A 24,329-nucleotide genomic window follows, 5' to 3' on the forward strand; every position below is an offset into this window, starting at 1 on the left:
GAATTCAAAGTGCCTCTACCAGAGGCTTTTCTCTGGTCTTTTTGCAGTGCTCTCGGATTCTTGGCGTTGCAACAGGGAGTCCAAGACTTTACTGGAAAGCTGGTCCAAGAGAGGCCCAGGGCCTGGGCTGGCTCCCTAGGCACCCAGCTCTCACCCCTGAGCTCTCCAGGCTCTGTCCAGCTGAAGCCCACCTGGGTGGTAGAGGGCATTTGGGGTGGTCTGTCTTGGAACCAGTGTTCAGAGCCCAGCTCATGTCCTGGGAAAGCTGCTGGGGGGAGGGTGGTGGGTGGGGGGCTGAGACTCCACACTGGCCCCCTGGGCTACACTCTTTCACTGGGCTTACACTGGGCATGGAGGGGACAGTCCTTTCTGGTCTGGCCATGCCATCTGTCCTGTCTGCCTGTCCTACCATCTGCCTCCTCCTCTTCTCCCCTCCTGGAGCTTGGCTGAGACTGTGATACTGCTGCCCTGGAGCGACAAGGTGTCCTTTTAAGCTCCTCCCACTGCAGTATTTATTTCTTATTAGGGAAGCAAGAGGCGTGACAAGGATCCCACCCTGGTCACTCTTACCCCTTCCTCCTCTTTCCCACGAGGATGCCCAAGAGTCCTTAGAGTAAGACCAGCTGATTTCTGACTCCATCATATCAGCAATGTGACTTGGCCATTAGTTTTCTTCATGAGCTTCAGTCTCCTTGTCTGGGTTAGAGGTGTTGTATGGTGCCACCCTAGAGAGGGTGCTGGGTGGTACCCGGTGAGGCGTGAGTGGTGCTCTGCACAGGGCTGGGGATGCTGGCCCCTCTGGGGGCAGCTCATGGTTCATGCCCAGCCGGCCAGCCTCATACCTGCTGGGGAACACTCGGTGTCACATACCTGGCTCAGACAGACACTTGAGGGCATGCTCTGAGCTCACATCTGCCTCCTGCAGCCCATGTCTGCATCCACATCCTTATCCACATGTACATCCACATCCACATCCTCTTCTGCTTCCTCACCCACTCCCCACGTCTGCATCCGCACCCCCAGTCCTCATCCCACATCATGGAACAGGTGTTTGGATGAGTGAATAGTTTAATCAACTTAACAAAATTAGTCCTGAATTAGTCAATTTTTTCACTTTTGAACTTTTCGGTGCTGCTTTGTTATTGCGTATTTTTTCCTGCCTTCTTTGAGGTTGCTTGTTCACTGGTCGTGTAACCGCCTAAGCTAAATCCTTTCTTCATGATGTACTTTTGTCTTCTTGAAACAGTGAAAACTTTCACTGCTGTGAATTTATCTTTGAGGAAATATTGACATAGTATGATTTTAAAAGACATTCCTGGGGCTGGCCCTGTGGTGTAGTGGTTAAGTTCAGTGTGCCCCACTTCCACAGCCCCAGTTTGCCAGTTCAGATCCCTGGCGCAGGTCTACACCACTCATTTGCCATGCTATGGTGGCAACACACATACAAAGTAGAGGAAGATTGGCACAGATGTTAGCTCAGGGCTAGTCTTCCTCAGTAAAAAAAAAAAAAAAAAAGACATTCCTACTGGGCTCTAACTTCTTCTCTTACAATATTTATTTCAAAATAGGGTGAATACTTCTTCCAATTATATCAATTGATTCTGTTTGTTGTGGACATTTTATTTAGGGATATTAAAAAGTTTAATTTAAAATTTAATTTTAAGGTGTTGAATAAAGCTGGCTGAGTCAAATCAATGAAAGACAGTTTGTCACGCTCCTAAATGTTACCTTCTTTCATTCATCAGTCCCGCCTGCGAGCTGACTTGAGAGAGACCCTGCCCTGCTGGACCAGTTTAGATCTGAGTGATGAGCAGTTGGGGACTGCCATTATTCACTTCATACTCTGCATACTTAGAAATGGAAATTTAGCACCCAAATTTTTCCTTTGGGTTCTGTTAATCAGCACAAATTGAGTTTTGTCAGTTGTGTTAATTCATTGCCCGGGACCCAGCCTGGGGGTTTGATCTCACACCGCGCCTGGGGTCTGGGGGCGAGCCTGATTCACTGACGAAGACCCTCCTCCTGCCACAGGCCGCGCTGCTGGACGGACAGGGAGCTTTTGGTTCTTCCCTTGGAAATACCAGTCCTGAGTGGCTGGAAAACCATCTCAGGGCATAACTAAAATTCTAAAATGTGTGTTTCAGTAGAATAAAGATAATGGTTAGTTTTTTTAAAAAAAATTCTGAATTTTCTAATTTGTTCTGCTTTATGTGTGTGTGGGTACAGTTCTCTTTTTGCCACACAGCTGTAGGTCTGGTTTGAAGGTCTTTACTGAAATCAAAGCAAAGTAAGACTGCGTGGATTCCCAGGTGACGACTGTGCCACATGCCCCATGCCCTTCACAGGGAAGCAGGAGGCAGAGTTTGGAGAACGTTTGTTCCTCCTGGTCGTGGAGACGTTTAGAGCCTACGCAAGTCTGGGGGGGCGTTGGGGGCGTTCAGTACTGGGTGCCGTTTTCTTTCCATGGGGCAGGCTTGCCCTTTCCAGTTCTCCACAGGCCCCACTATTCTTTTTTGTCTTCCCCTCATCTAGCTGGCTGCCAGGCCCTGAAGGCATGAGAGTGAGCCCCTTGGTTGGGGGCTCAGAAAACAAGTGTCTGGTCCTTCTGTCGGGGCTAACTTCTCTCCCTCCCCCCAGCTTCTGCCCCAAAGCCAAGAGGAGGCTGCAGGATGGGAAATGGGCCCCCAATGGGCCATAATGGAGGGTTGTGGGGGCGCTTGACTCCAGGCGTGGTGGGGAATGTGGGTGAAGGCACCATTTAGAGTATCAGCTGGCTCCTCATCTCCCAGTCTCTCTCCCCAGACTGCGCACATGTACAGTCACATTCTTGCACACACATACACACTCATACACACACACTCATGTATGCTTTTAGGCACACACATTTATGTATTCACACAGATGTGTGCACACGTACCCAGTGCACACACACTCACACATATGCACAACTGCAGTTGTGTGACACGCTGACATGTGCATACTCGTGCACACACATGCAGTGCATATACGTGCACCCTCACACATGCATACTCATGCATACATTCACGTGTATACAAGCACACATGCTTGTAGGTGCACACACATTTGTGCACATATACACCCACACTCAGCTGCATACACAGGTATCCATACTCACATGCACACACTCATACACACGTGCACTTACATGTGTACACGTGGGGCACACTTGCGTCACATAGCCATACATGTACACACATGCATGACACTTATCACTCACCCCCACACACAGTCCCACATGTTCACACATGTAGTTGTTTGTCAATCTCTCCAAAACACAGAAGAAGGTGTGTGTGTGAGCTGAGGGGCCTAGTGCAAGCAAAGCGTTCTCGAGGCTCAGTCCCCTCCTGGGCCCACGGAGAGGGACAGCCAGGTTGGATGGGAGCGTGTAAGAGGCAGGGCTCTAACTGACAGCTGGCACCCCAGCACCCTCAGCCTTTCCTGAGCCTTCCTTCCTTTCTGCCTCTGCTGGCTGCGGTTTGCACAGCCTACAGCAGAGGGGGACAAGCTCACCGGCGCAGTTGGTGTGAATATTTGGATTCAGGTCTGGTTACATGTGGTGAGGGGGTTGGTGCCAGGGCAGAGACCCATCCCAAGTTATTCTCTGGGCAGGTTAGGGTGTGGCCCCCCCGCATCGTGCCCCCTTTCTCAGAGCAGAGACTCAGCTTCCTGGAGGTGTCCTCATCCAGTGCCCTAATTCAGTGCCTGGCCTGTTTTCTAGGCCAGATGGTGTCCTGTCGTCGAGCAGTGGTCAGGGCTGCAGGAACAAATGCCGGCAGGGCGTCAGGCCAGCTCGGGGCAAGGTGCTGGGTCAAAGCCAGGCGTCTGCTGTGGGACCGTCCCCACTGTGCCCATGTTCCCCACCTTCCCACGCCACTGCTGTGAGGGGGGCTGGTGGGCTTGGGGCCAGAAGGACCCCAGTGGGCTGTCGTGACCAGGGTCAGCTCCTGAGCTCGGTGTCAGGGTGTCTCGCTCACCACCAGAGGTGTCTGCCACACATCATTGGTCAGGTGGCGGCCTCAGTCCCTCGCTGCAGCCCCCTCCCTGGGAAGGGAGGCCCCGTGTAACTGGTGACAAGGTGCTGTGCGAGGTGTTCCCTCCTTCCTTGGGATGAGGCACATGGGAACCGGGGCCAAGGTCGGGGAGCTGGTGGCCAATGGAGCTGGGTGGGAATTCTGGGGCTGCATCTGAGAGGCAAAGAGCCCGGCCTCGGGCCCTCCTCTGAATGTCCTCAGGGGCCTCACCCACCCTGGGGCTCTGGGCCCGGGGGGCAGGCCTGGGAACTGCCTCTGGAGCTTCACCTTCCTCTCCTTCCCTCTTTCCTTCCAGTCAGCAAAGACTGACAAGAAAGCTGACAGGAAGAAGGCAAAGAAGTATTGCCCAGCCTCTGACCCCAACCTCGTTCCCGTTTCATCACAGAGGGTCACTGGTGACCCTCCTGAGTGTGACAGGAACCCGGGCAAGTCAGCTGAGCCTGTGGAGGGGACGCATCAGCTCCTGGGACCAGGGAGGCAGAGACGCTGGGATGCTGTCGGGGTGGGTCTGCGTCTGCCTGCTTCCAGCCTATGCCACGCCCCACATCCCACGTCCCAGCAACCCATGCCCCAGCATCCCACGTCCCGGTATCGCCGACAGAGTGGGCCTCAGGCAGCACTGGCGGGATGAATGGGTGAATGAATGAAGGGAGAACGCTCTTCTCTGTGCAGCCCTCCTGTGAAAGGTCCCAGGAAGGACTCCCATTGACCCTGCCAGGGTCATATGTTCACATCTTGGCCAATCACTGAAGATGGGCTGCCCCGCCCCACCCCTGTGGGTCTGCTCAGCCTCATTTGGGGGTTAACTTCCACCCCAGGGGGCTGGGTGGGCCTCACCAGCTGACCCAGAGTTGGTCACTGATGGACCAAGGCCCCTGAGCCAAGGAAAAGCTACCCTGGGACAGGGCACGTGAAGGGGAGGGGGCAGATGCCAGAGTGAAGGGAGAAGACAGGGTCATTGAGAAGTAAGTTGAGAGAAGAAGGGAGACTGAAAATTATGAAAGTGTTATCTTATGGTTAACAAAATATCGGTAATAAACACAACCGTGTGCTAATTCTTAGGTAGAACGAAGGGGGAATTGAGTGTTGGTTTTGAGCTGTGTGTGTGTGATTTTGCGAACAAACTTGTTGACTTGGTGTCTTTCCTTCCCCTTTGTCTTTCTCTGCATGATCATGAAGAACACCTTTTATAATAATCTGTTTGGGGGCTTCTCCTAATCCTGGAAACTCAGATCCAGGAATGCGCCATCGCCCCTCGGGCCAGAGGGGAGTGAGCTGGCTGGTGCTGGTGTGTGGGAGGAGAAGCCTGGGGGGGCTGGAGCAGAGCGGGAGCGGGTCAGCTGGTCAGAGCCGGGAGTGGGGTTTTGCTCTAAGTGGGTGGCTGCGCTTCCAGACCCAGAATGAGAACACCCTGTGCGTTTGGTGGAAGGTGAGCCCTGTGAGAGGAGGGCTTCCTGCCACGAAGCACTGGTGTTTCCTGGCGCTACAGAAACTGGGCCAAGGGCTGAGAAGATTCCAGAGGGCAGGGGAGGCGAGCACTTATTACGCACTGTCTGTAAGTCTGCATTTGAGTAAAATTGTGTTAGTCCTGGCCACTTCCTTCAGTGGCTGTCTTTATCATTTTGGTTGTTTTTATAAATAAAAACTACTTTCTGAGAGCTGATCCTATCATCCCGTGGCCCCCTAAGACCCCACTGTCCTTAGCCCCTTATCTGTGAGTCATCCAACCACAGGGTTGGCCTCATGTATAACTCCATGTCTGGCTTCCCCACAGAGACGCTGTCCCCTGGGGCCTTCCCAGAAGCGGCACAGCCCCATGGGCTGAGATGCAGAGGGACTCAGGACAGGTAGGGCACGAGACGAGCAGCATAGATTCTTGTGAAAGAAACGGGAGGGAGAAACCACGCTGCTGCTGTGTCCTAAGCTGAGGACTCGGGCCCTATGGCCACCGGCTTCGGCTTCCGGCCTGAGAACAGAGCCGCCACCGGCTGCTCTCCCGCCTCCTGCCTGAGGGCTGTCACCTGCTCAAGCTCCCTGTGCCTCTCTCCCCTGCAGAGGTCGGACCCGCAGCTGCTGGCCCAGTTCTACTATGCGGACGAGGAGCTGAACCAGGTGGCCGCCGAGCTGGACAGCCTGGACGGGCGGAAGGACCCGCAGCGGTGCACGCTGCTCGTCAGCCAGTTCCGCTCCTGCCAGGTGAGTGGGCGTGGGGCGGAGGCGCCTGTTATTGGTGAACCTGAGGCTTTCTCACCTGCTCGCACCCTCTAAGGACATCTCAGGGTCGGCCTGGGCGAGGTGTTGGGCTCGATGAGCTGGGGCTTTTCTTGGTCCCGCTGAATACTGGACCCGGGAGGAGGGTCAGTCTCGAGCAGAACAGCGTGGGAGAAAGAGCCTGGTTGGAAGTGGCAGACTGCACAGGACACCCTTGGAGAGTGGCCGTCAGGGGTGGGGAGGTGGGGGCGATGAAGAGCCACCAGGGTCTCAGCCAGAAGAGGCCAGGGGACGGCCTGCTGCGGCCATGCTCACAGCTGGCAGGGCAGCACGGGCTCTCACTCTGCCGCCTCAGGCGCCCAGAGCTCCTGCTGCAGAATTCAGAGATGGCCCTGGAAGCCCTGCTGGTAATATCCTCCCAGTTTACCAAATGTTCACAAGGTTTTACCAGCACGAGAGCATGTGGCGTGATGCACGGTTTTGTCAAGTGACAATCAGGGTCGTTCACAAAGTTCTGGAACGTCCTCCATGTATTCCGCCCACAAGTCCTCCTGGATCCTCCCTGCCCTGGGTGGTGGGGGCTGGGGTGTGCTTCTCAGATCACAGAGCACATAGAGAGGGCAGGGTGAGGGGAGGCATACGTCTCCCCGTGTGTCTGCAGCATCAAGGGGGTTAGAGAAGGACTTAGGTTCTTACAGAATCCTTGACAGGGCGATTGGAGCAGGTCCTGGCTGGTTTCTGGAATGACCCCCCCAGGAGCCCCTGCCTTTCCATCTCTCAGGAGGATTCAGGGACTAGAGGGGCCGGGAGGGCCTCCTGACTTGCTGGGCCATCGACCCTCTGCTTTCCCACTGGAGGATGTCCTTCCTTGTGCCTGCAGCACGCTGACCACTCGCAGCTAGGAGGCCTCTCCCTGGCACCCCCGCCCGTGCCTACTCCCATCAGCTGCTGCAGCCCCCAGGAGTGGGTTGTGTTTGCTCTCAAACCTGCTCAGGCCAGCTCACTGGTTATTGTAATTGCCTCTTACACAAACTGACCAAATGGGGTGAAAACCAAATTGGGTGCTTTTTTTAATTTATTTTTTTATTGTGGTCATAATAGTTTGTAACATTGTGAAATTTCAGTTGTACATTTTTATTTGTCAGACACCATATAAGTGTGCTCCTTCACCCCTTTGCCCACCCCCTACTCCCTTCCCCTGGGAACCACTAAACTGTCCTCTTTGTCCATAAGTTTGTTTATATCCCACATATGAGTGAAATCATGTGGTGTTTGTCTTTCCCTGTCTGGCTTATTTTGCTTAACATGATGCCCTCAAGGTCCATCCATGTGATCACGAATGGGACAATTTTGTCTTTTTCATGGCTGAGTAGTATTCCATTGTATATATACCACGTCTTCTGTATCCAGTCATCGGGCGATGGACACTTGGATTGCTTCCACGTCTTGGCTATTGTGAATAGTGCTGCAATGAACATAGGGGTGCATAAGCCTCTTTGTATTGTTTATTTCAAGTTCTTTGGATAGATACCCAGTAATGAGATGGCTGGATCATATGGTATTTCTATTTTTAGTCTTTTGAGAAATCTCCATACTGTTTTCCATAGTGGCTGCATCAGTTTGCACTCCCACCAGCAGTGTATGAGGGTTCCCTTCTCTCCAAACAAGTTGAGTGCTTTGGATAGCCTTGACAGGGTACATCTAAGAAAGGAAAACTTCTGGAGTTAGATGTGGACAAGGCAACTTCAAAAGGGTCGAGAAACAAGTCATACAAATTAGCCACAAGGATCTCACACTCAGAACAACACAAGCATCTTTAATTTCTCACTCCTCTCTAAAGACTCCTATGTCAGGTCCCCAAGACCTCCCCCAAATTTTCACTAGGAGGACACACTGGACCCAGCATATAGTCATGCTCACGGCTAAGATTTATCACAATGAAAAGATACAAATCAAAATCAGTGAAGGGAGAAGGCACGTGGGTCCAGCGGAAACAAGCGCCAGCTTCCAGAATCTTCTCCCATGGCATCACATGGGATGTGCTCAATTCCCCCAGCGGCGTGTTGTGACAACACGTGTGGAGTGCTGTCCACCAGGGAAGCCCGTCAGAGACTCAGACCCAGGGCTTTCACTGGTGGTTGGTCCTGTGGGCCCCTCTGCCCGGCACGTCCCCAACTCCAGACCCCCAGGAGGAAAGGTGTGTCATCGCAGACCACATAGTTTGCACAAACAGGTGAGGCACAGAAGCTGCTCTCATTTGTCAGGGTGCTGGGAGCCCTCCCGACATCCGGGCTCCTGACGCCAGCCCAGGGCCAGCCCCGCACAGGCTCCCAGAGCCCACAGTCAGGCCTGCAGTGAGAGCTCTTCCACACGACGCATCCTGGATCCTGGCTTTCTATGCAGCCACCCACGCAGGGAAAAGGAGTTGGAAGAGCCCCAAAGGATGCCTTCGTGCACATACTGTAACCTAATAAAGATCCATCACCATGACATCTTTGTCCAGCCGGCCAGTCAGTGGGGCTCCTTGTGTTGGGTCAGGGGTTCTCAGTTCTTTTCTGTCATGAGTTGCTACAAAGCTCAGATGTTTAAGTTGGGAAGTGTTTTTTGTTTCTAACATTTCTCTTGAGACAGGGCATTTTGTCTTTTCTAATTTTCACTCCTGCTTCACATTCTATTTGACTATCATGAGCTTCTTGTTCATTTAATTGTTCATTCATTCATTCATTCATTCATTCCGCAGCAGTCACTCAGAGAGGCTCTGCCCCTGTGTGGAGGGTGGACAACATCGCGGGAGTGAGGCGCTTTGGCAGGTCACCATAGTCGGGGAGGGGCTGCTTGAACAAAGGCCCGTGAGCATGGGGTGGTGTGTGTTTCATCGCAGCTGGAAAGGTCTGGTGAACCCGAGTTAAAAGGCGCAGCTCTGATGGAGGCAGCTGACAGCAACCCGCTCTGCCGGGCCACCTGATGGCCTTGATTTTAGAGTACCATCGTCCTGGGGAGATCACTGGAGGCCAGATTTAGCTGGTCCCCTTGTCCCCCAATTTTCCCAGCGTCTGTGAGTCAGTTCCCAGCTGGATGTGGACCCCCATGCCAAGTACTCAGAGGTCATGACTTTCTCAGCCTTGGGGCCAGTGGCTTAGGACTGCCAGCAGGAGCTCTCCTCCTCATCCCAGTTGTCTGACCCTGGCCTTCGTGACATTTCCCCGAGTACTCTTGTCTGGGGCGTCTCAGGCCTCCCGGGTCCCATCAGACCTTCAGGCCCCCCTGGAGGGGTCCACATGTGGGTCTCTGGCTGGGTCACGTTCACGAGGCTCTCAGAGCTGTTCTGTGGCACTTCTGGCTCTGGGGCAAGAGTACTTTTAGGGAGCCTCATCCTTCTGGCCTGGGAGCCTCGTCTTCCTCAGGGCATGATGGGTTAGCTGGACAGGCTGGTGCCATGCTGGGGTGTAGTATTTTGAACGCTTCTGCCCCCAAAATGGGGTCTTTTAGATGAAGTCTGTAGCCTGATGCCAGGCACATCATGGATGCTCGGTAAACAGCAGCCTCCTGTTCTTAAGAGAGTTCGTGCTGTGAGAAGTACGTAGGCCTGATTTGAAAGGAGCAGCATGAACTGGGTGGATGCTAATTCCAGTTAGAAGGAATCTAAGTAATGCATTTTTGTATAAATTAAACTTTGTGCTTCGGGAAAACTGTGGACTGGGGCACACATGAGTATGCAAATGGTTTCTGATGACATTTGCATGTTTTTTGTTTTCTTTTTTGCTTCAGAAAACCATAAAGGATTAAGAAATCATGCTGTTGGTTCAGTAGGATGAAATGAATCCTGGGTTGTTATGAGCTGAATGGTGTCTCCCCCCAGATTCGTATGTTGAAGCCCTAACTCCTATGCCTCAGAATGTGACTGCATTTGGAGGCAGAGTCTTTAAAGGCATAATGAAGGTAAAATGAGGTCATTAGGGTGGCCCTGATCCAGTCTGTCTGGTGTCCTTATAAGAAGAAGAGATTAGGACACAGACACACACACAGAGGGACGGCCGTGTGAGGACACGGGGGAAGATGGCCATGTACAAGCCAAGGAGAAAGGCCTCAGAAGGAGCTAGCCCTGCCCACACCCTGATCCCGGATGTCCAGCCTTCCGGCCTGTGAGGAGATAAATGCCTGCTGTTCGAGCCGCCGGGTGTGCTGCTTTGTCATGGTGGCCCTGGGACACCGATACGGTTGGATCTGGATGTCATGATGCCCATGAGCTTGGAGTTGCTCTGGGGTGAATTCTCTCATCAACCTGTTCCTCTTAAGTCATACCCTCACTTTTCACTGTCAAGGGAGCATAATTTTAGATGCTTCAGTGAAGAAAATTAAATGGCAAAATGTGCTAATGGACCTTGTGCCTGGGTGTAGCCAGTGAATGGGGTCTTGGTGGGAGCAGGTGCACCTTGCTGTAGATCTGCGGTGTGCTGATTGGAGGTGTGCTGTGTGAACATGGCCACACCTGGCGAGGGACGCTACCTGAATCTCCCCATGCTGGAGGCACTGGTGTCCACCACAGCAGAGGTGGGCTCTCCGGGAGCAGAAGGGTCCTTGATGCGTCCAGACTGCACATCCCAGCCTCCTGTCTGCCATGGTCTACACCTGGGCACGGCTGTGGTCAGATGTCTGGACGTGGGGTCCCAAGAGCTGTGTCCCAGGAAGGAAGGAGGCCAGGGGGATCTGGGAGAGCTGACTGGCTCCTCGGACAGGCAGGGACGGCTCGTGATAGCACGGCGTCTCCATGTGTATAAATTCACAGGAATGATTGAGTTGTTTTCTTATTGACTGTTGAGAGTTCTTTATATATTCTGGACACTAGTCCTTTTCAGATGATGATTTACAAATATTTCCTCCCAGTCTGTGGCTTGTCTTTTCAGTCTCTTAACAGTTTTTTTGAAGAGCATAAGTTTTAAATTTTGATGAAGCCCAATTTATCTATTTTTTCTTATATAGATCATGCTCTTGGTGTCATATCTAAGAAATCTTGCCCTAATCCAATGTCATCAGATTTTCTCCTATATTCTCTTTTAGAAATTCTATCGTTTTTAGGTATTTTTTTTTTATTAATGTTATGATAGATTACAACCTTGTGAGATTTCAGTTGTACATTTTTGTTAGTCATGTTGTGGGTACACCACTTCCCCCTTTGTGCCCTCCCCTCACCCCCCCTTTTCCCTGGTAACCACCGATCAGATCTCCTTGTCATATACTAGCTTCCACCTATGAGTGGAGTCATATAGAGTTCGTCTTTCTCTGACTGGCTTATTTCGCTTAACATAATACTCTCGAGGTCCATCCACGTTGCTGTGAATGGGCCAATTTTGTCTTTTTTATGGCTGAGTAGTATTCCATTGTGCATATATACCACATCTTCTTTATCCAATCATCAGTTTCTGGGCATGTAGGTTGGTTCCACGTCTTGGCTATTGTAAATAATGCTGCGATGAACATAGGGGTGCAAGGGACTCTTGGGATTTCTGATTTCAGGTTCTTAGGATAGATACCTAGTAATGGGATGGCTGGGTCATAGGGTATTTCAATTTTTAACTTTTTGAGAAATCTCCATACTGTTTTCCATAGTGGCTGTACCAGTTTGCATTCCCACCAACAGTGTATGAGGGTTCCTTTTTCTCCACAACCTCTCCAACATTTGTCACTCTTGGTTTTGGATGTTTTTGCCAATCTAACGGGTGTAAGGTGATATCTTAGTGTAGTTTTGATTTGCATTTCCCTGATGATTAGCGATGATGAACATCTTTTCATGTGTCTATTGGCCATATTCATATCTTCTTTTGAGAAATGTCTGTTCATGTCCTCTGCCCATTTTTTGATCGGGTTGTTTTTTTTGTTGTTGTTGAGCCATGTGAGTTCTTTGTATATTATGGAGATTAACCCTTTGTCGGATAAGTGGCTTGTAAATATTTTTTCCCAATTAGTGGGCTGTTTTCTTGTTTCAATCCTGTTTTCCCTTGACTTGAAGAAGCTCTTTAGTCTGATGAAGTCCCATTTGTTTATTCTTTCTATTGTTTCCCTCAACTGAGGAGTTATAGTGTCTGAAAAGATTCTTTTGAAACTGATGTCAAAGAGTGTACGGCCTATATTCTCTTCCAGAAGACTTATTGTTTCAGGCCTAATCTTTAGGTCTTTGATCCATTTTGAGTTTATTTTGGTGTGTGGTGAAAAAGAATGGTCAATTTTCAATCTTTTACATGTGGCTGTCCAGTTTTCCCAGCAACATTAGTTAAAGAGACTTTCTTTTCTCCATTGTAGGCCCTCTGCTCCTTTGTCGAAGATTAGCTGTCCATAGATGTGTGGTTTTATCTCTGGGCTTTCAATTCTGTTCCATTGATCTGTGGACCTGTTTTTGTACCAGTACCATGCTGTTTTGATCACTGTAGGTTTGTAGTATGTTTTGAAATCGGGGATTGTGATTCCACCGGCTTTGTTTTTCTTGCTCAGGATTGCTTTAGCAATTCGGGGTCTTTTGTTGCCCCATATGAATTTTAGGATTCTTTGTTCAATTTCTGTGAAGAATGTTCTTGGGATTCTGATTGGGATAGCATTGAATCTGTAGATTGCTTTAGGTAGTATGGACATTTTAACTATGTTTATTCTTCCAATCCATGTGCATGGAATGTCTTTCCATCTCTTTATGTCGTCGTCAATTTCTTTCAAGAAAGTCTTGTAGTTTTCATTGTATAGATCCTTCACTTCCTTGGTTAAGTTTATCCCAAGGTATTTTATTCTTTTTGTTGCGATTGTGAATGGGATTGAGGTCTTGAGTTCTTTTTCTGTTAGTTCATTGTTAGTGTATAGAAATGCTACTGATTTATGTATGTTGATTTTATACCCTGCTACTTTGCTGTAGTTGTTGATTATTTCTAATAGTTTTTCTATGGATTCTTTGGGGTTTTCTATATATAGGATCATGTCGTCTGCAAACAGCGAGAGTTTTACTTCTTCGTTACCTATTTGGATTCCTTTTATTTCTTTTTCCTGCCGAATTGCTCTGGCCAACACCTCCAGTACTATGTTGAATAGGAGTGGTGAAAGTGGGCACCTTTGTCTTGTTCCTGTCCTCAGAGGGATGGCTTTCAATTTTTGTCCATTGAGTATGATGTTGGCTGTGGGTCTGTCATATATGGCCTTTATTATGTTGAGGTACTTTCCTTCTATACCCATTTTATTGAGGGTTTTTATCATAAATGGGTGTTGGATCTTGTCGAATGCTTTCTCTGCATCTATTGAGATGATCATGTGGTTTTTGTTTTTCATTTTGTTGATGTAGTGTATCACGTTGATTGACTTGCGGATGTTGAACCATCCCTGTGTCCCTGGTATGAATCCCACTTGATCATGGTGTATAATCTTTTTGATGTATTGCTGTATTCGGTTTGCCAGAATTTTGTTGATGATTTTTGCATCTATGTTCATCAGTGATATCGGCCTGTAGTTCTCCTTCTTTGTGTTGTCCTTGTCAGGTTTGGGGATCAGAGTGATGTTGGCTTCATAGAATGTGTTAGGGAGTACTCCATCTTTCTCAATTTTCTGGAACAGTTTGAGAAGAATAGGTATTAAGTCTTCTTTGAATGTTTGGTAGAATTCTCCAGAGAAGCCATCTGGTCCTGGACTCTTATTTTTGGGGAGGTTTTTGATTACCGTTTCTATTTCCTTACTTGTGATTGGCCTATTCAGATTCTCCATTTCTTCCTGATTCAGTTTGGGGAGATTGTAGGAGTCTAGGAATTTGTCCATTTCTTCCAGGTTGTTCAATTTGTTGGCATATAGTTTTTCATAGTATTCTCTTATGATCTCTTGTATTTCATTGGTATCTGTTGTGATTTCTCCTCTCTCATTCCTAATTTTATTTATTTGCGATTTCTCTCTTCTTTTCTTGGTGAGTCTGGCTAAAGGTTTCTTGATTTTGTTAATTTTTTCGAAGAACCAACTCTTTGTTTCATTGATCCTTTCTATTGTCTTTTTTGTTTCAATATCCTTTATTTCTGCTCTTATTTTTATTATTTCCCTCCTTCTACTGACTCTGGGCTTTGTTTGTTCTTCTTTTTCTAGTTCTGTTAGGTGTCGTTTGAGGTTGCTTATGTGAGCTTTTTCTTATTTAGTGAGGTGAGCCTGTATTGCGATGAATTTCCCTCTTAGGACTGCTTTTGCTGCATCCCAAATGATTTGGTATGTCGTGTTCTCATTTTCATTTGTCTCCAGATAATATTTGATTTCTTCTTTAATTTCTTCAATGATCCATTGTTTGTTCAGAAGCATGTTGTTTAGTCTCCACATTTTTGCACCCTTCTCTGCTTTTTTCTTGTAGTTGATTTCTAGTTTCATAGCGTTATGATCAGAAAAGATGCTTGATATTATTTCAACTCTCTTGTATTTATTGATGTTTGCTTTGTTTCCCAAAATATTGTCAATCCTTGAGAATGTTCCATGTGCACTTGAGAAGAATGTGTAACCTGCTGTTTTTGGATGAAGTGTTCTATATATATCTATTAAGTCCATCTGGTCTAATTTTTCATTTAGTTCTATTATTTCCTTGTTGATTTTCTGTCTGGATGTTCTGTCCATTGGTGTTAATGGTGTGTTGAGGTCCCCTACTATTATTGTATTGTTGTTGATGTCTTCTTTTAGTTTTATTAAGAGTTGCTTTACAAATTTTGGTGCTCCTGTGTTGGGTGCGTATATATTTATAAGTGTTATGTCTTCTTGGTGGAGAGTCCCTTTTATCATTATATACTGTCCCTCTTTATCTTTCTTTATCTGTTTTGCTTTGAAGTCTACTTTGTCTGATATAACTATGGTGACACCTGCTTTCTTTTGTTCATTATTAGCTTGGAGTATTGTCTTCCATCCCTTCACTCTGAGTCTGTGTTTGTCTTTGGGGCTGAGGTGTGTTTCCTGGAGGCAGCATATTGTTGGGTCTTGTTCTTTGATCCATCCTGCCACTCTGTGTCTTTTGATTGGGGAGTTCAATCCATTTACATTTAGAGTGATTATTGAGATGTGGGGGCCTACCACTACCATTTTATGTCTTGTTTTCCGGTTTTCTTCAATTTCCTTTGTTTCTCGTCCCATGGTTTAGTCTGTTCTGATGGAGAGCTGCTACTCTCTGTTGTTGTCCTTCTACTTATCTCCTCTGCTCTTGGTTTTGTAGCCCCTTTCCTTTTTTTGATTTTTCAGGAATGAGGGTTTTCCTGAGGATTTCCTGAAGAGGAGGTTTTGTGGCAATGAACTCCCTTAACTTTTGTTTATCTGGGAAAGTTTTTATTTCTCCATCGTATTTGAAGGATATTTTCGCTGGGTAGAGAATTCTTGGCTGTAGGTTTTGGTCCTTCAGATTTTTGAATATATCATTCCACTCTCTTCTAGCCTGTCAAGTTTCTGCTGAGAAATCTGCTGATAGCCTGATGGGGGTTCCGTTGTAGGTTAGTTTCTTTTGCCTGGCTGTCCTTAGTATTTTCTCCTTGTCGTTGACTTTTGCTAGCTTCACTACTATATGCCGTGGAGTTGGTCTTCTTGCATTGATAAAGTTTGGAGATCTATTGGCTTCTGTCACCTGAAGATCCATCTCCCTCACCAGATTTGGGAAGTTCTCAGCCATTATTTCTTTGAATAGGCTTTCTGCCCCTTTCTCCTTCTCTTCTCCCTCTGGTATACCTATAATCCTTACGTTGCATCTCCTAATTGTGTCCGATAATTCTCGGAGAGTTTCTTCATTTCTTTTTAGTCTTACTTCTCTCTCCTCCTCTGCCTGCAGCATTTCTATATTGCCATCTTCCAAATTGCTAATTCTTTCCTCCATATTATCGGCCCTACTGTTCAGTGCATCTAGATTTTTCTTAATCTCCTCTATTGTGTTCTTCATTACCAGTATTTCTGTTTGGTTCTTCTTTATAGTATCAAACTCTTTTGTGACATAGCTCCTGAACTCGTTGAGTTGTCTATCTGAATTCTCTCTTAATTCATTGAGTATTTTAATGATGGCTGTTTTGAAGTCATCGTCATTTAGGTTATATATCTCATTTTCTTTGGGATTGTTTTCTGTGTATTTGTTATTTTCCTTCTGTTCTGGAGATTTAATGTATTTTTTCATATTGCTTGATGTTGTTGATTTGTGCCTCTGCATAGAGATAGAGTTTAGTTGCTCCTTCCACTTGTTTCTGCTGCTGTGGTGGGGGAGCAGCTGTTTATACTGCACCAACCAGGAACTCTATCCGCAGTTGCTAACCAGGCCTGGGCCCCTCCTCATAGTCACAGTGGTCCTTTGGATTCCCTCTTCTGCCAAGGGGGCTGTCACGGGGGGGCTTCAGGCTGCTGGTGCCTACTGTTGCAGCCCACCTAGACGTGCTCCCTCTTTGGGGTCTGCAACGGTGTTATGGGCTTTTCCAGCGGCCAGGGGTAGGATCACTTATATTTGCCGCTCCGTCACTGTCGGCACCCACAAAATCTCACTTGTCCACTATGGGTCGCAGCAGAGCTATTGGCATCTTCTACAGTCTGTGGTTAGCTCACCTAGCTATGCTACTTTTGTCCCGGGGTCTTCCAGCCTTGTGGCCGACGGTTGGGTGCTCTCTACTAGTGCTGTGCAGAGGCTTTCCCTGAGGCTGCTGTGAGCCTGTAGGATTTCCCCCTAGGCTACGGAGCTGGGTCGCTGGAACTCCACCCAGTCCCAGTCCTGTTCCCCAGGAACTCGGGGAGCCCTTTGCCCTGTCTGGAGGATAGCTGGAGATCCCGATTTCAGTGGTAGCTGGTCAGCTGCTGCCCTGCCTGATATTCTCCTCTCCAGGACCCTCCCGGTATTGTGGATGCTGGGCGTGGCCCCTCCGCTAATAGCAGACAGAGAGTTTTGTCTGCTGCCCGGGCAGAACTCTGGAGCTTCCCCTCTGGGGCACGGAGCTGGCCTCTGGAGCTTCACCCAGCCCCAGTCCTCTCTGAGATCTCTGGCAATCCCTTTCCACACCGTGTAGGCAGTGGCAGCTGGGGGGCCTCCATACCCTCAGTGATTCTCTCTGGGACCCTCCAGGCGCCGCAAACACCAGGCGGGATCTCCCCGCCAATGGCGGGGAGAGACTCTCCCCGTGGGCTCAGGTGTGCAACTCCAGAGTTTCCCCCTGCATTTAGGAGCAATTGCGGGGGGTTTAGGTAGGGTTCTGGTCACCTGCTTCCACCGTCGCTCCTCTGTTGTGTGCTCGCTCCTGCCCTATGTGTGCATTGATCCTCCAGGGGCATCCGTTGGAAGAAAGCCGCTTGCAGGTACTAGGCTGTTTGGTCGGGGTCAGAGAGTTTTCACCTATCTCCACAACCTCCCAGAGGGAAGCCTGTCCGCCTTCCGATGTATAGTCGCGTGGGTCTCTCAGATGTCCAGAGATGCTGTCTGGATATCCTTTGTTAAGTGATGAGTGTCCAAATAATTGTAGACTCGAAGGGGGAGAGACAAAGAGGACTACTCACGGCGCCATCTTGGATCTACTTAGGTATTTTTTTTTAAGATTTTATTTTTTTCCTTTTTCTCCCCAAAGCCCCCCAGTACATAGTTGTATATTCTTTGTTGTGGGTCCTTCTAGTTGTGGCATGTGGGACGCTGCCTCAGCGTGGTTTGATGAGCAGTGCCATGTCTGTGCCCAGGATTTGAACCAACGAAACACTGGGCCGCCTGCAGCGGAGCACACGAACTTAACCACTCGGCCACGGGGCCAGCCCCTATCGTTTTAGGTTTTATATTTAGGTCTATGATCCATATTGAGTTAACTTTAGTATATGGTGTGAGGATTGGGCCAACATTCATTTGTCCTGCAAATGGATTTTCAGTTCTTCCAGCATCGTTTGTTGACAAGACCACCCTTTCTCCACTGAAGTCCATCCTTTCTGTACTAAATTCTTATTGCACCTTTCTTGAAAATCAGTTGTGCCTATACGTGTGGGTCTATTTCTGGGCTCTCTAGTCTGCTCCGTTAATCTGTCTTGAGACCGATGTCACACTGTCTTGCTTACTGTAGCTTTATAACAAGTCTTAAAATCAGGCAGTGTCAGATCTGTAACTCCGTGCTTCGATTTCATGGTGGTTGTGGCTATTCTGAGTTCTTTGCCTTTCTGTAGGAAATTTAGACACAGCTTATAGATGTCTACAAAACAGCCTGATGAGATTTGGATTGGGATTGCATTGAATCTATAGGCCAGTTTTGGGGAAAGCATTCAGTTTTCACCATCAGCTCTGATGCTAGCTATCATAGGGTTTTCATAGATACCATTTTTCAGGCTGAGGAAGTTGCTTTCTTTTAATAGCTTGCTGAGTTTTATCAGGAATGGATATTGAATTTTTTTCAAGTTCTCTCTCTGTGTCTATTGAGTTGATCATGTGGGGTTTTTTCCTTTTAGTTTGTTGATATGGTAAATTATACTGTTTGGATTTTTTATTAACTATTTTTATCATCCACCCCATCACCCAAAAACACAACAATAGCGACAGTAATGACAGCTGATCCAGGAGGAAGAAATGGGAGTAAACTATCGTAAGGTTCTTATACTGCATGTGAGGTGGTATTATACCACATGAAAGAAGTCTCATGTTATTATCATCATACATTTTCCTTCTACCTATGTTTAGGCTCACACTATATTGTCAGTATTTTTGTTTAAAAGTCAAATTTTTTTATAGAAAATTAAATAGTAATAAGAGAATCTTGTATATTTACTGAGCAGTCACCCTTTCTGGTACTTTCCATTCCTTTGTGAAGATCTTTAGTCATGTGCTGCATAATGACGTTTGGGTCAATGACAGACCGTATATTGGATGGTGGTGCCATAAGATTAGTACCATAGAGCCTAGGTGTGTAGGAGGCTGTACCATCTAGGTTTGTGTGAGTACACTCTATGATGTTTGCACAACAACGAAATTCCCTAATGACGTATTTCCCAGAACGAGTCCCTGTTGTTGAGTGACACATGACGGTATTTCCACCTGGTACCATTTTCCTTTTGCCCAAAAGACTTTCTTTAGCATTTCTTGTAGTGCAGGTCTGCTGGTCATGAATTCTTTCAGCCTTTGTTTGAATGACAAAGTCTATCTTCCATTTTCAAAGATGCTTTTGCTGGGTCTAGAATGATAAGTTGTTAATGATTTTTCCCCCTGAATACTTTAGAGATGTTGTTCCACTCTCTTCTCACGTGTGTTGCTTCCAATAAGAAATCTAATCTCATTCTTATTTTTGTTCCTTGTGTGTAACGTGTCTTTTTTCTCTTGTTACTTGTAAGATTTTCTCTTTTTATTAGTTTTGATCAATTTGATTATGCTATGACTTGGTATAGTTTTTCTCATGTTTCTTGTGCTTAGGGTTCATTGACCTTCTCAGATCTGTGAGTTTATAGTTGTAATTAAATTTGGAAAAAATTTGGCCATTATTTCTTCAAATATTTTTTTTCTGTCCCCTTCCTCCTCCTTTTGCGTCTTGAGTTATATGTGTATTTGACATCTTGAAGTTGTCCTACCACTCACTGATGCTTTCTGTTTTGTTATTGTTATTTTCTCTGTGATTCATTTGGAGAGTTTCAATTGCTATGTCTTCTAGTTTATTGTTCTTTTACTGAAATCATCCAGTGTTTTGTTTTTTTCCATCTCCGATACTGTAATTTTCATCTCTGGACCAGTTTGGGTCCTTTTTATTTCTTTCATTGTCTCTACTTTACTTTCTGAACACATGGAAGTCAGTTCTAACAACTGTTTCAATGTCCCCTGACTGCTCATTCTCTCATCTGTGTCAGATCTGGGTTGATTTTGATTGCTTGCCTTTTCTTTTCATCATGTGTCATATTTTCTTAATTCTTTGCAAGGCTGATAATTTTTTATGGGATGCCTGACATTGTGAATTTTACCTTGCTGGGAGCTGAATATTTTTGTATTCCTATTTTTGAGCTTTGTTTTGTTACGCTGTTTGGTTACTAAGAAACAGTTTGATCCTTTTGGATTCTGTTTTTTAAGAAGTCAGGCAGGGTCAGAGCTGTGTTTAGTCTGGGGCTAACTTTCCTCCACTACTGAGGCAAGACACTTTGGGTACTCTCTCCAATGCCCTGTGAACGATGAGTTTGTCTGCTATTCCGGCTCTGGAGAGCTCTGGGGGCTGCTCCTCCAATCCTTTGGGTACATCTGTCCAGGCACCCACAGGCCTGTGTGAATCAGCTCCCTGCCGAATCCTCGGGGCCTCCCCAAAGGTGCTCTCTCTGGGCAGCTCTCTCTTCTCTGGTCTCTGTCCTCTTGATCCTAGCTGCCTCGGCTTCCCTGGGCTTGCAGCTCGGTCTCTTCAACTACTGAGTTTGCTGGGTTCCAACTGGTACCCTCTCTCTGGGCCGTGACCTGAAAATTCCCTCAAGGCAGTGAGCGGGGCGGTCATAGGTCTCACCTCCTATGTTTCTCTTCTCGGGGATCACTGTTGCTGGAGGTCCAGTGTCTTGTTTGTGTCCCTTACTGTTGCTGCTGTTTGAGGTTTCTGTTACATTTGGTTCCTGTTACTCTGTCTTGGCTGGAATCGGAAGTCCCAGCAAATGTTTACCGAGGCATGCTTTGTGTCCGGCACTGTTCTAGGTGCTGGGGACCCATCAGCGAATAAAAAAAGACCCTGCCTTCGCCCTCCGGCCGCTGATGTAGGCGGCCAGGCAGGGGCTGAGTGAGTCCAAGCACTGCCGCTAAAAGGCCACACAACTTTGGGCAAGCCACGCCACCCCGCTGAGCGCAAGTCCCTGGCTCTTAATAGCTGACGTATTCTGAGCACTAACTACTGTTACTGCCATTATTTGTTCATCAGTTTGTGAATCATGAGAAAGGGACCGTCCCACCCAGAAAGCCTTTTGAAAAGAACTCACAATCGTACCACTCGATGTCGGTTGAATTTTATCTTTATTTGTTGTATTGTAGAGGCTTAACGTTTTCCTCATGGAGCAGAATTTCCTTAGAGTTTAGTGTGATGACTTTTTGTGTTAGAAAGGTCATGCTTCCCGCTCATGGTGATTTTTCATGTCTGCTTCCTAAGAAAAACAGAACTCAAGCCTCAGAGGGTAGAAAGGAGGGACGTTGAGATAGAAAATTGCCGAGGGTGAGATTGTCAGATAGTGCAATCTTTCTGGAAAGCAGTTTGGCAGATTGTAATCAGAGCTTGGAAATGCAGTTTACACTCTTGACTTTGTAATTCCACTTCTAGAAATGAGTGGATCCTAAGGAAATAACCCCAAATTGAGAATGTCACGCACCACCCTGGTAACTGCAGCATTACTTGTGGTGGGGGAGAATTACAAACATGGTAAACGTCCAGCAGGAGGGGAAGCAGCGAGTTAACAGGATGGTCCGTATGCTGGAATCTTCTGTCACAAGTTGGATTTGTGAAGAGTTATAAAAATATGTTCCAACAGTAAGCAGCAGGATACAAAATTACGAACACGGGACGATCTCAACTCTGATTGGAAACAGGCCCATGGACAAGAATTAGAAGGAAAGGTCCACAACCCAAAGTCGTTCTGTTCCCCAAGGACATTTTCCCTGCTTCTATACTTTGCCAGTGTTTCCAGTTTTCCTGTGACAAATGGGTATTAATTTTATCTTTAACAAATTAAAGAAAAAACCTAAACTTTTAACGTTCTTGTAATCCTGCGGAATGAATGGCAGATGTTTAGAGAACAGGACTATTTTAAGAAAAGAATGGAATGTGATTTAAAATGCGAGCTTGTTACCCCTGTATACACAAAATGTTCAAAACACTTATCCTTTGTATTCTGAACATGGAGAAATTAAGCAAAATAATTTTACAGAGTCTTTAAAACAAAAGTTACCACGTATTGAGGCTTGTGCTGGGTCAGAACAGAGCCAAGGGCTTTACAGACTTTGGCTCACACAGTCCTCCCGGCAGCCCAGGAATCACGGCCTTCTTTTACAGACAGCTCAGAGGATCAGAAAAGGCAAGCAGCCTGTCCTGGGTTGCACAGCCCTGAGGAGCAGAGTCAGGGTCTCCAAGTCCCTGAAGGAAGCCACAGCCTCTTCGTTGCCGCCTGATTTACTCGTTGCTGGGGTCGTTCTGCTGGTTCCAGAGGGGTTGGGAGGGGGTACTGCCTGGATGACGGAGTTGGGGACCAGCTGTGCTTGGCCTGCTCACTCTACAGAGGCGTAAACTCAAGTTCAGAGAGGACGACGGCTTTGCCTGGGTGCCCAGCTTGCTGAAGCCTGTCTGTCCTCCTGGCTCCTGCAATCGCTGGTGCTGGGTGAGGCCCTTATATCCACGCAGGGCGGGGGCCTTGGAGTCCACTCTGTGGGCAGGTTTGAGAAGGCTAGCTTTACACATTGTCTCTTAGTGATGTCGCTCCCTGACAGCAGCTCTTGTCTGTGCTGTGAACATGCCCAGGATGACACAGGCCTGTAATGTTAATATAAGCAACACAGCACTTGGTGGTGAAAATCAACTTTGTGTGTGTGTGTCCACCTAGCATTTCATTTCTTGAGCTCTATCCTAAGAAATTCATGTAGAGATGTTCACGAGAGATGCTCAGAGACACCCGTCATGGTGGCCGAGCTGCAGGGAGCCTGGGTGTGGGTCAGCAGGGAAGGTAAGCGTACGGTACAGCCGTTACATTGGGCAATGCAAAATCTACACAGCAACGTGGGAAGCATTGTCCCCGAGGCATCGTCCAGAGAAAGTCACAGAGCAACGTGCGCGGTGGGGCCCACACTCTGTGTGACCTGCGTGAGCGTGATGAGCATGAGGGTCAGGGAGGGGAGGCAGGAGTCTCCCTCTTTAGGTATTTCTGGGACGTTGGAGCTTTTTGTAGCAATTGCGCAGCAAGTGTGGATGTGTTACCGTATCACTTTCGTTGTCTGTAAAGAACGGTAAAGTGGACTCCATGTGTTTTTCGTATTTTCCAAGCAGTAACTGACAGCCGCCGGCTGGCACTGTGTCTTAGCGCACTTTCTCGTCTGTTTCAGGACAACGTGTTAAACATTATCAACCAGATCATGGATGTGTGCATCCCCCAGGACCGCGCCCCCCGGGATTTCTGTGTCAAGTTCCCTGAGGAGATCCGGCACGACAACCTGGCTGGCCAGCTGTGGTTCGGCGCTGAGGTAGCGGGCAGCTGCCTGGGTCCAGGGTCACAGTGTTGGGCATTGTCCAACTGTTTCTCTATGAACCTCACCCCTGTGCACCTGCAGGTGCAGGGACCCGCTCTCTCCTCCTCCAGGGGTCCCATCAGCCACAGGTTCCAGATGGCATGGTTCTGAGCCTGTTAGGCCACAAGCCCCTTTGACGGTCGGGGGAAAGCCGTGAACCTGCTCCACCAAAACTACACGAGCAAATATAGACACGAAATTTCACATGTGATTCTTATGAGTTCTCAGGCCCCAGACCTGTAGGGCCTAAAAGTGGTTCTCGTAGCAACAATGCTGATATTGAGAACAGCATTTCCCCTCCCCCAGCAACAGGCATGTTCATTCCCGCCCTGGGGGCAGGGGAGCTGCCTTGGGACCTTACTCAGCCACGACTCACAATAACTCCTCAGATCTTGATCTTCATCTCCCAACAAGGAAACTGAGGCACTGAGGGGAAGGTGCCCAGCTCCTGTAGGTGACAGGACCAGCCTCCCCCCAGCCAGCGGTTTCCTGTACCCCCATCTTGTGGACACCCCAGACTCTTACCCTGGGCTGTGCCCTGGCATGCTGGGGTGTGAGGTCCACAGCCTGATGTCCATGCCCGTCTGCGCTGTTCCCTCCTCCGTGCCTCTGTTCCCGATGAATCCCTGGAATGCCCCCGTCTTCCTCTGACAATGCCTGGCCCTTGTGCCCATTTCACCCCATCCCTGCACCCACCCGTCCCACCCTGCTCCCCTGAACCGCCTGGTTGAACCTTGTTGCTGCGGCTCCTGTCAGGCAGGCCATGCCTCCTCCTAGGCTCACTTTTCACCTCTGTAAAGTGGGCCCCAAGGGCAGGGGCAGCTGTGGAGCCATGAGACGATGCAGGTCCAGTGTCCCGTGGGACACATGGGCACTGGGGCGCC

The 24,329-nt window shown here is 48.1% G+C and overlaps 1 protein-coding gene and 1 long non-coding RNA gene across 9 annotated transcripts in view; one reads left to right on the plus strand and one right to left on the minus strand.

The window, feature by feature from the left end:
- Positions 1 to 24,329, plus strand: part of ZFYVE28 (zinc finger FYVE-type containing 28) — a 121,114-nt gene that overhangs the window by 45,698 nt on the left and 51,087 nt on the right. For 7 of the 8 annotated variants that reach the window (XR_011437642.1, XR_011437641.1, XR_002807200.2 and 4 more), the window contains exons 2-3: positions 6,108 to 6,248; positions 23,263 to 23,400. Coding sequence is in view for 5 of the 8 variants with exons in the window: in XM_023638494.2 (XP_023494262.1) it covers positions 6,108 to 6,248; positions 23,263 to 23,400 (279 nt within the window). In the remaining 3 variants the exon portion in view is untranslated. Of the gene's footprint in view, positions 1 to 5,798; positions 5,900 to 6,107; positions 6,249 to 23,262; positions 23,401 to 24,329 lie in introns of those variants that run through there. The other variant, XM_070264038.1, reaches the window with a different exon arrangement.
- Positions 21,174 to 23,256, minus strand: LOC138923669 (uncharacterized). Its single transcript, XR_011437647.1, has 2 exons — positions 23,138 to 23,256; positions 21,174 to 22,696 (listed from the first exon to the last, which is right to left on the minus strand). It is a non-coding gene; the product is annotated as an uncharacterized lncRNA (long non-coding RNA).

This window comes from Equus caballus, chromosome 3, assembly GCF_041296265.1.
Source record: "Equus caballus isolate H_3958 breed thoroughbred chromosome 3, TB-T2T, whole genome shotgun sequence".
NCBI lineage: Eukaryota > Metazoa > Chordata > Mammalia > Perissodactyla > Equidae > Equus > Equus caballus.